Source organism: Vanessa cardui, chromosome 7 (assembly GCF_905220365.1).
Source record: "Vanessa cardui chromosome 7, ilVanCard2.1, whole genome shotgun sequence".
Lineage (NCBI taxonomy): Eukaryota > Metazoa > Arthropoda > Insecta > Lepidoptera > Nymphalidae > Vanessa > Vanessa cardui.
Window position 1 is genome coordinate 9,059,530 of NC_061129.1, and position 11,960 is coordinate 9,071,489.

The 11,960-nt window shown below is 37.5% G+C and overlaps 1 protein-coding gene across 5 annotated transcripts in view; it reads left to right on the forward strand.

The window, feature by feature from the left end:
* The window catches only part of LOC124530838 (neural-cadherin-like), a 261,718-nt gene extending 250,338 nt beyond the window's left edge, over positions 1–11,380 (forward strand). For 4 of the 5 annotated variants that reach the window (XM_047105166.1, XM_047105165.1, XM_047105167.1 and 1 more), the window contains 6 exons: positions 773–910; positions 995–4,791; positions 5,748–5,986; positions 7,569–7,772; positions 8,613–8,831; positions 9,111–11,380. In XM_047105166.1, the coding sequence (XP_046961122.1) occupies positions 773–910; positions 995–4,791; positions 5,748–5,986; positions 7,569–7,772; positions 8,613–8,831; positions 9,111–9,214 (4,701 nt within the window). In that variant the 3' untranslated portion in view covers positions 9,215–11,380. Of the gene's footprint in view, positions 1–772; positions 911–994; positions 4,792–5,339; positions 5,576–5,747; positions 5,987–7,568; positions 7,773–8,612; positions 8,832–9,110 lie in introns of all 5 variants that reach the window. The other variant, XM_047105169.1, reaches the window with a different exon arrangement.
* The last annotated feature ends 580 nt before the right edge of the window (positions 11,381–11,960 follow it).

The following is an 11,960-nucleotide window of genomic DNA, read 5'->3' on the forward strand; positions in this document are numbered from 1 at the left end:
TTAATTCCCATTCTTACTATACCTAGCGATTCGTGTCTTAATTCGCTCCTTGACACGTTTAGTCATTTACAGAAATTTAAACGTGAATTAAGTCGACTTAAGACTTACGCATTCAAATTATTAAAATGTAAATTGCAAAATATAGAAACAATGAGTTAATACTCTTTTTAATAGCGTACACTTCGCTTTATATTGTGCTCTATTCTGTACATTGCATTGTTAAGGTGTTATTATTTATTTAGAGCTCCAACTTACTACATTTATATAACGTTAGGTATTAAGTTTAGTTGCCGGAAATAATATTCTATGCAATTTACCATACAATCAGCTTCAGCTTAGAATATCTACATTTTTGTTTCTCAAAGAAATTACAAATCTTTTAATAGTTTATTTTATCATTAAATTAATGCGATTATTATAGTAAGGTCAAGAGAGCACACAAATGTTATATCGAGAAAAGTCGTTCTAATTCATCGTCGAACATTAATATCCTGGCTCTCGAAGATAATTCCGGATATCCCGCCAAGTAAGATATTCTTAATGTCGAACTTTGTAATATTATTGCGTAAACAAAACAAGCAAGGGCCAAGTTTTCGTCATAAATATTATATTTTCTAATCTTAATTCATTCAAACTTACAACTTTAGGCAATTCTGTTTCCAATATTTTTCATAATTTTTTCACAAGTCTTAAACTATAAAATGACTATGACTTATATTTTTAACCTACATTTACAAAATTATAAGGTTTAATAATATTAAATGTGTAACAGGTAACAGCTACAGATGGTGATAAGGACAGACAACAAAACATTGTTTACTTCCTCACGGGTCAAGGCATTGATCCAGACAATCCATCAAATAGCAAATTTGATATTAACCGAACCACTGGAGAAATATTCGTTCTTAAGGTAAATTATAACAATAAAATTATCGATTTGCAGTTACTTTATATTGAAGCTTTTATATATATTATCAAATGTTTTTTTTTGTAGCCATTAGATCGTGATCAACCAAATGGAAGACCGCAATGGAGATTCACCGTATTCGCTCAAGATGAAGGGGGCGAAGGACTCGTAGGTTACGCTGACGTTCAAGTTAACCTAAAAGATATAAACGATAATGCACCAATATTCCCACAAGGTGTCTACTTTGGCAATGTTACGGAGAATGGAACAGCTGGAATGGTTGTTATGACTATGACTGCCATAGATTACGATGATCCAGCTGAAAGTAATAATGCAAAATTATGGTATTCAATCGAGAAAAATGTAATCGAAGAAGAAACAGGTTCGCCAATATTTGAAATAGAACCAGAAACTGGTGTCATTAAGACAGCTGTATGTTGTTTGGATCGTGAAAGGACACCCGATTATTCTATTCAAATCGTAGCATCAGATGGAGGGGGGTTAAAAGGAACTGGTACAGCATCGATACGAGTTAAAGATATCAATGATATGCCACCTCAATTTACTAAAGATGAATGGTTTACAGAAGTAGATGAAACAGATGGAACTAATTTACCAGAAATGCCAATTCTTACAGTGACTGTTCACGATGAAGATGAAACTAATAAATTTCAATATAAAGTAATTGAAAATAGTGGATACGGTGCCGATAAATTTACTATGGTTAGAAATAATGATGGCACAGGTTCACTTAAAATTGTTCAACCTCTAGACTATGAGGACCAATTGCAAAGCAACGGTTTTAGATTTAGAATACAAGTTAACGATAAAGGCGAAGACAACGATAATGATAAATATCACGTAGCTTATTCTTGGGTAGTTGTTAAACTTAGGGATATAAATGACAATAAACCTCAATTTGAACGCGCAAATATTGAAGTATCCGTGTATGAAAATGCTGAAGTCGGCAAAAGTCTTGAAACATTCAAAGCTACAGATCCAGATCAAGGTGGTAAAAGTAAAGTTTCATATGCTATTGATAGATCATCGGATAGAAAAAGACAGTTTTCTATAAGCCAAGAAGGTACTGTAAGTATTCAAAGATCTTTAGATAGAGAGGACACGCCTAGACATCAAGTAAAAATATTAGCTATAGACGATGGAGTTCCACCTCGAACAGCTACAGCAACTTTAACAGTTATTGTGCAGGATATCAATGACAATGCACCTACATTCCTTAAAGACTATAGGCCAGTTTTAACGGAACACATCACACCCAAAAAAGTAGCAGAAATTTTAGCCACTGACGATGATGATAGATCTAAAAGTAACGGTCCTCCTTTCCAATTCAGACTTGACCCTGGTGCTGATGACATAATAAGGGCTTCTTTTAAAGTTGAACAAGACCAAAAAGGTGCCAATGGTGATGGTATGGCGATCGTATCCTCACTCCGGTCTTTTGATAGAGAACAACAAAAAGAATATCTCATTCCTATTATAATTAAAGATCATGGAAATCCAGCAATGACCGGAACTAGTACTTTAACTGTAGTCATTGGTGATGTCAATGATAACAAAATGCAACCAGGATCTAAGGAAATCCTTGTATATAATTACCAAGGACAAGCACCAGATACCGAAATTGGAAGAGTTTATGTTTACGATTTAGATGATTGGGACTTGCCCGACAAGAAATTTTTCTGGGAGAGTTCTGAACATCCAAACTTTACATTAAATGAAGAAACAGGTATGGTACAAATGAGACATAAAACAAGAGAAGGCAGATATCATTTGAAGTTCAAAGTTTATGATCGGAAACATACCCAAACTGATGTTCCTGCTAACGTCACAGTTTACGTAAAAGAAATATCACATGACGCAATAATAAATTCAGGTTCAATACGAATATCAGGAATATCGGATGAAGATTTTATTCGAGTCTGGAATTATAAGACATTAAGTGTATCTCGAAGCAAGTTAGACATATTTAAAGACAAGTTAGCGGATTTACTTAATACTGAACGAGAAAATATTGATATATTCAGTGTTCAATTGAGAAAGAAACATCCACCAGTAACAGATATCCGTTTCTCTGCACATGGTGCTCACTATTATAAACCAATCCGGTTAAATGGCATTGTATTAATGCACCGAGAGGAAATTGAAAGGGCTGTTGGAATTAATATTACTATGGTTGGTATTGATGAATGCATTTACGAAAATCAAATGTGTGAAGGATCTTGCACGAATGTCCTGGACATTAGTAACTTACCATATATGGTTAATTCTAACAAAACTGCACTTGTTGGTGTAAGAGTTGACGTTATTGCCGAGTGCACGTGTGGTGCCAGAAACTTCACACAAGCCGAGACATGTCGGAATTCTCCTTGTTATAATGGTGGTAGATGTATAGAAGGTAAATATGGCCTAACTTGCTCATGTCCACCCGGCTACACAGGTCCTCGGTGTCAACAAACATCAAGAAGTTTCAGAGGGACGGGATGGGCGTGGTACCCATCTTTAGAGATGTGTGATAGTTCTCATTTAAGTTTTGAATTCATTACACGAAAATCAGAAGGCGTTTTACTTTACAACGGACCCATAGTCCCACCCGAACCAGAAGAAATAGTCGTATCAGATTTCATTTCTGTTGAACTAGAAAGAGGAAATCCCAGGCTACTAATAGATTTTGGCTCTGGTACATTAGAACTCAGAGTGAAAACAAAGAAATCATTGGACGATGGCGAATGGCATCGCTTAGATATATTTTGGGATACTGAAAATGTACGAATGATTGTTGACTTTTGTAGATCGGCAGACATTCAAGAAATGGAAGACGGTACCCCGCCAGAATTCGATGATTCAACGTGTCAAGCTTCTGGTAGCATACCTCCATTTAATGAATATTTGAATGTTAATGCACCATTGCAGATTGGAGGACTTTACATCGAACATTTTGATCCCACGCATTATCATTGGCAGTACATGCCTATTGGCAAAGGTTTCGACGGGTGCATTAGAAATTTAATACACAATAGTAAATTATATGATTTAGCACATCCTGGATTATCACGAAATTCTGTAGCGGGTTGTCCACAAACTGAGGAAGTTTGCAACCAAGCCGACACTACATCGAGATGTTGGGAGCATGGCACTTGTGTGGGAAGCTTTTCCGAAGCTAGATGTCAGTGTCAACCAGGATGGACCGGACCATCGTGCAATTTACCAACAACACCCACAAGTTTTAGACCCCAGAGCTACGTCAAATTTGCACTAAGCTTCGAACCTGACAGATTTAGTACGCAAATTCAACTAAGATTTAGAACTCGAGAACCACACGGAGAACTTTTCAGGGTTAGTGATCAGCATAATCGTGAATATGGAATTTTAGAAGTGAAAGATTCACGACTGCATTTCCGATTCAACTTGAATTCATTACGGACTGAGGAACGTGATGTTTGGCTAAATTCTGTAGCCGTAGATGATGGCCAATGGCATATTGCTCGCGTCAGCAGATACGGCAGCGCTGCCACTCTGGAAATAGACGGCGGCGAAGGAAGAAGATATAACGAAACGTTTACATTTGAAGGACATCAATGGCTTCTTGTTGATAAACAGGAGGGAGTATATGCAGGAGGCAAAGCTGAATACACTGGTGTGAGAACTTTTGAAGTATACGCCGATTTCCAAAAAGGATGCTTAGATGATATCAGATTAGAAGGCAAACATTTACCGTTGCCTCCAGCAATGAATGGAACTCAATGGGGTCAAGCAACGATGGCAAGAAATTTGGACAGAAACTGCCCATCGAATAGTCCCTGCATCAACGTTCACTGCACAGAACCATTTGTTTGTGTAGATCTTTGGAACGAATACGAATGCACGTAAGTACCTTACCTAATCTATCAATATGAACTTTTAAGAGAAATGAAATTTTTAAAACATTAAAATCATTATGTCATTTTTAAGCCGCAAACGTATTTTTTCTAAATAAAACATTTGTTTAACAGTACAATATTATATGATAAGATTATAAGAAATTAAAGTTGCTGGCTAAACTCATTTTAAACTAAATTTTTATTTAATAAAGACAAAATATATATTTCATTGGTTTTATCAGTATCTTGATCATTACTAATTTTAGGCGCGCACTGAGTTCCTTTGTAGGTTTATTTATACGTTTCAATTTTATTAACATACTTATATTATGTATGTAAGACAATTAATTTTATTTAAAAATATAATAATTATATCGCTTATTATAACTTCTTCGCTTTCACATATACAATTATTAAGTACATTTATAATTACGTAATTATTTAATATTCATATAACATTATTTAATTAATATTTCAATTGTATTAATATAATATAACAATATTTTTACGTATGTGTGTATCTGTGTATGTTAACATATTGTAATGGTGTCTAGCTGCGGTGAGGGTTTGGTATTGTCTCCGGACGGCAAGGGTTGCGTAGACAAGAACGAGTGTCTCTACTTCCCGTGCCGCAACGGCGGCTCGTGTGTCAACCGGGAGCCGGGCTATCGCTGCCATTGCCCCGAGGGTTTCTGGGGCGAGAACTGCGAGCTCGTTCAGGAAGGCCGCACGCTCAAGCTCAGCATGGGCGCGCTGGCGGCCATCCTCGTCTGCCTCCTTATTATCATGAGTGAGCACATAGCCTAGTCGCGTATCGCGTGTCTCCTCACCCTTCACCCGATCACTATCGCACACTCATTATGTATCTCATCATATCTATATAGACGTAGTGCATGCTTCGTATTGTGGGGCTCAGTGCGCGCGACGGGGCCGGTTCGGGAGGTATAGCGCACAATGTATAGGTGTCCGGGCGGATCGAGTCGCGCGGGTGGGACGTGTGTCAACGTGAACGAGTGCGTGCACAACCCGTGTCTGAACGGCGGCACGTGCGTGGACCGCGAGCCGGCGCGCCGCTACGACTGCGTCTGCCCCTTCGCCTACACCGGCCACGACTGCGAACTAGAGCTGCTGGCCTCGGGAATCATCATGCCTTCCAGAGATTTCATTATAGCTATCATTGTCTGTTTGTTTTTGCTTTTAGGTGAGCACTTTATCATTTTGCATGATTTCATACTTGTTTTGATAAATGTTTAATATAGTTTAATGTCATTTAGTGATCATTTTCAGCGGTATACTCGTACATAAAATTTAATCTTGATGTTAGAATATTAAATGTGATTAATGAATGATGTATGTACAGCTCTTATAGAGATAATTATTACTATTAGTGTGTTTCCTCTTCAGTCGTATGAAAGGCGGTTACAATTCTAGGTAGGTCAGAAAATGCACGTCTAGATAATAATACTATTCGCTAAAAGCTCTGTTCATGCTCGACTTTACGAGCTTGGCGTTTATTCTATGAATCGCTATAGACATATTCATAAAGTGGTAAGGTAAACGCTGAGTGCAATACATAGAGCTTGCAATAAGATTACTTATCTTTAGGTAACATACACATATTGAAACATCGGTTATAGTGTTAAACAAATATCATGTTTTATCATCGTACCAATTTCCAGTTTGCGGTTATATTTGTAAATAATATTCATTTGAAACGGAAATTGTAATCCTAAATAATATCCACTTGGATTTCCAATATCTCAATAAGAAATTGTTCTTAGAATTAAGTAATAAAATATTTTATTACGAAACGAAATAACGGGACCTTGTCTCGGGTATTAATAATACACAAACTTGTTATATCGTCGTCTTTTTATAACATCATTCCGCTTACATATATATAAATATATATAGTGGTAGTCAAAATTTAGTAAAGGTAGTGCTTTAGTCATAAATGAAGTTTGTCAGAAATGAATAAATATATTATTTGTTAGTATAATGTCTATTGCAAATAACTTCTAAATGATCCCTATTTTAGATGCACGTTTGGAGAAGCGCCAACTGTTAATACAATTCTGTGTTACAAACCCTCTTATAAAGCGCCACGTATAAATCATACTTGAGCGCTCGTGGGATCAAATTTTCAGTTTCGATAGTAGCTTCCCGATAAACCTCACAGTATTTGAAAATGAACACTAACACCGCTAGACCCTTTATTAATAGCTTGTTTAATATGCCACATTCGCACAATAGAGACTGCGATCGTTTAATTGTAACCGAAACCAACGGTGGGTGTGAATGGAGTTGTTCAATTTAACAGCGATTTCGACTATAAGATTGAATGTGATTAAAGGATATCACGTAGAACAATAGGTTTCAAGCTAATTCGTAATAATCGATTAAATATGTACAACAACAACAACAAACAACAACAACAACAGCCTGTAAATTCCCACTGCTGGGCTAAAGGCCTCCTCTCCCTTTGAGGAGAAGGTTTTGGAACATATTCCACCACGCTGTTCCATTGCGGGTTGGTGGAATACACATGTGGCAGAATTTCTATGAAATTTGTCACATGCAGGTTTCCTCACGATGTTTTCCTTCACCGCTGAGATGAATTATAAAGACAAATTAAGTACATGAATCAGCGGTGCTTGCCCGGGTTTGAACCCGCAATCATCGGTTAAGATGCACGCATTCTAACCACTGGGCCATCTCGACTCAAATATATAAAAATATGTACATAATTACTATATTTAATTAATCGATTTTCTATCTAACAGTTCTTGTGCTGGTGTTTGTGGTGTACAATCGGCGTCGAGAGGCGCATATAAAATATCCAGGTCCAGACGACGATGTTCGCGAGAACATAATAAACTACGATGACGAGGGCGGCGGCGAAGACGACATGACAGCCTTTGATATCACGCCCCTTCAGATTCCAATCGGCGGACCGCTCCCTGATCATGTCCCGTCGAAACTGCCATGTAAGTGATCAAATATTAACAATGAACAAAACTTATCGGTCTACTAGAGAAAGCGTATCCATTAAAATTATATTAAATTCTGATCAACGAACCATTAAATGTTTTCATGAAAACATGTTCCAAGCTCAAAGTTCAAAGAAAAAACAAGTGTCATACGTTTTTATAGCGAAGTCAGTCCTTTGGGTATTTAAAGGCTTCCCGTTCAAAAGGCAAAGGCAATACCCTTGTAAATGTCACTTGTCTGACGCTCGATTCGACGTTGCCTTTAGGAGTACAGCCCGACTCGATGATTTATATATGTACAACACACTAAAAATTGCCAACCTACAGTCTTTGTGAATTGACTATCCCATAAAGTTCGATTCCACTGCGACATCGAAAACGGAGCAAAATAAAGCTTTGTCTGATATCATTATTCTTTTGTGAAATCAGCATAATAAATATTACAAAACGAAAGCCTTTAGTGCTGGAACAGGAGCATTTAATTTTAATTTAGACGGAAAAGCTGCTGCTCGCTTATCCTCGTTCTAAATTAGACCTATTATCAAATCCACTTTAATGCTTTAATCTTATGTAAAGAAGCCTCAGCCACTTAAAATATTCGCTTGATGAAAATAAGAATAGTCTTAATCGGCTCGTCTAGATGTGATTTAAGAAAACCGAATGCCTGAGGAAATTTCTATTTTTTGCTAGTATTTCTACAAAACTTCACCAAAGTTTTATGTTCCGTTACAATCATTTTTTTTATATTAAATCAACGTCAAATATTAATTATTCTTTAATCTTAATGAAGAGTGAACTGACATTAAAGATGAATTAAAAAAAAATATTTCCACTTAGATCCGTTGATGGGAGTGGGCCTAGGAGTAGGTCCAATGGTTGGTGTAGCACCAACTGTGGGCGTACCTCTGCCAGGGGAAACGAACGTGGGCATGTTCATCGAAGAGCATAAGCGGAGGGCGGACAGCGACCCAAACGCGCCACCCTTCGACGACCTCAGGAACTATGCGTACGAAGGCGGCGGTAGCACTGCCGGCTCTTTGTCTTCGCTTGCTTCCGGTATGTATAGAATATGGTATCCATTCAATAGAATATGTTTGCATAAAACTTTGTAAGGGAATATCATGTTGGATTATAAGATATCTGATGTGAAATCCGCCAAGACATCTGTACAGGCCTTAATCTATATCGTGTAACATTTTTCCTGTTCGAAACTCACATTTTCGTATACCATGAATATGCTAACGAAGCCATACAACTTGTGTTTGTATTTAAAGTATTTTTAAAAAGTTACAAAACGTTTAAGCATGGATGTTGTAAGAAAATCTCGTTGGCCAGGAACCGACGACGAGGTGCACGAGTACGACTACCTGGGCGCGTGGGGCCCGCGGTTCGACAAGCTCGCCGACCTGTACGGCCCCGACTTGGACGAGCAGCTGTAGATCTCCCCCCCCCCCCCCCCGCGCACCCCGACGACGATTAGTCAATTGTCTCCCCTCTCCGCTCGGCGCGCACATCTCTATGACGTCTCCGTGACGCCTCCGTGACTTCTTCGTGACGTCGCGTCGACGTTCGGCCGCGACTACGAGTATCTTAACCGTTTTTCTAAGAGTTTATTTTATACTTTAGAAATCGTTAGCTTAAGTATATCTATGTACGTTTGATTGCGTAATTTTTTATGAGGTTTCCCGACCGATTAATTCACCAAATATTTGATATAAGTTTTATTCGAGTTAGCCATATTATGAGTCAGTATTTTATTGGAAGCTAACGAGATAAGTGGATTTCTGCCGGAGGGCCAGATGCGAATCGGAATCGTGGGTGTTTGTAGATAGTGTGCTATAAATGTGAATAATTTATACGAGTATTTTGTAAGTCCACAGCTTTACGTGATATCACTCGACGTTCGGCCCTTCCGCATTAAATCGATGTACCTACTGTGAAAATATGTTATATTTTATATTAATTGTAATAATTAATAGAGTCCCTTTGGACGTCGAGTTTATAATGCTCATTCGATATGGAAAGTATTCGCTGGGGATGTATATACGATAAATTAACGACTACCCCAATTATCTTAGTTTAATGTAAAACAATTTACATTCTACTTGAAATTTCCATGTAAGTGAACTGTACAGTAACTGGTGTTCCTCTCCGAGTCTCCATGTAGTGTTAGACGATATAATTAGAGTATCTGTGAAGGTCTACGGTCTACTCGTAATAGTAGCTAATTAAATTATAGTTATTGATTGTGAGGAGTTTCATTCAAATACATGTGAGATTGAAAGACGGATGTGAGGCAGAGCGGTGGGCGCGTGCGTCGCGTGCGTCACTTCCGCCGAGCCGCTACGCGCAGCGGCCGCGTAGCCGGCGCGTAGCACGCTCGTAGCCCGCGAGTGACGTCACGACGCACTGCCGGTGTGAATGGGAAAGTGCCAATCTATTAGCGTCGCCGACGCAGCTAATGACCGTAGCGTTAAGTGTTTGCACTTTATTTATTCAATATATTTAAATATAAATTTAGTCGCACCTAGAAAAATATCAATAACTTACTAAGAGTGTTGTGCTAGGATTATTCCATCGATTTTGACGTGAGATAGTTATTGCAACCGTTAGAAGTCACTAATTTAATGCTAATTTTTAAGAATTTATAGTAAAATAATTAATTAAATTACAGGTTCTTTACAACTGTCTCACATCGACATCGAACTAGGATCAGTGTAAATTTTAGAATATACTGTATTGTGTTTAAAATGACTGATTTTATTATGCGTTTGATGCCTAAGATTTTGTAGATTCGGTTGTTTAATTATAGACTTTGAATATCTACTATAAGAACACCTCTAGTTTGCACTCAAGAACTACTCGTCTCTATAATAAAGCAATTCTCGTTAATTACTAATCATGTAAGTAGGAGGTTAATGGTTGTCCGAAAACGACATTTAGGTTTTTATTATTCCTTTATATATATCATTACACTGCCAGTAATCATATAGACGATTTATAATATAAAGAATTTTTGTCCGATTTTTATATTTCAGTCTTTACAAAAAAAAAGGTGGTATATTATTTTTAACTATTTATTATTAAACATCCTCCCCTCGCGACAGAATTGTGCATTTAAATGCACAGACTAGATCCGTTTTTATAAAAGCTCTGCGTTGTCTCAGATCGTGTAGTTATAATCGTCTATGGTATACCAAAGAGTTATTTGTCTCAGCGACTCGCGTTGCTTTGACGAACGAGTGACTCAAAACTGTACTTACCGAATTTAAACTTTCACGATTTCCATCACATTTTTATAACACATGAATATCAGCCATCGAAGCGGCTCGTCGACACTCGACACGCTGTTTGCACTTCACTTCGATGGCGGATCGCGCCTCACCAAGCCCCGTACACGTAATTAAGACGGCAGAGCACAGAAACCCAGTACAAATTGTGAGTGGTGTGTCGTTCGCGCCGCAGCCGACACCGGTGCACGTAATTTTATTTTAGACACTAATTATATTATTATACCGACATAGTTATGTTTTGTTTCAACTGTGATTATTTAGTTGTACAACTCTGACGATTACATAAAAGAATGAATAAAATATGAAAAAATATGTATGTTTCATTTCATTACACCCAAACCTTTGTAATATTTATATTGTGACCTATGATCAGGGCCGTATTTAGGGGAGGGCAACTGGGGCAACTGTCCTGGGGCCTCCACATTAGTGGGGGCCACAGTTTTCAGCAAGTTAACAAATACCGAGATATAGTCAAATTATAATAATGTTATTATTTTATATTTTAAAAGTTACCGATACAAGTAAATAAATCATAGCTTACTTATTGAAATAAAAAAAGTAATTTATGATAATATAATTATTAGGTTGTTCACGCTTCTGTTTGTCTAGGGCCCCCACTGCTTTGTGGCCCGGGGGCCTCCAGACCTTTAAATCCGACTCTGCCTATGATATATCTAAAATTCTATACAAAGCTCTGAAACAGATAAATATGAAATAAGGTATAAAATTGTATGACTGAAGTTATTGACATTGAGCCGAGACCGCACATTGTACTCAACTTTAATCAAAGGCTCGAAATTCAAAAAACCTTTTTTAGTACCTAATTTATTTGCAATTCATTTCTCGCTTGAATCTGAAATATGAATCAATCAACTATGAACAAAAAGTGCGA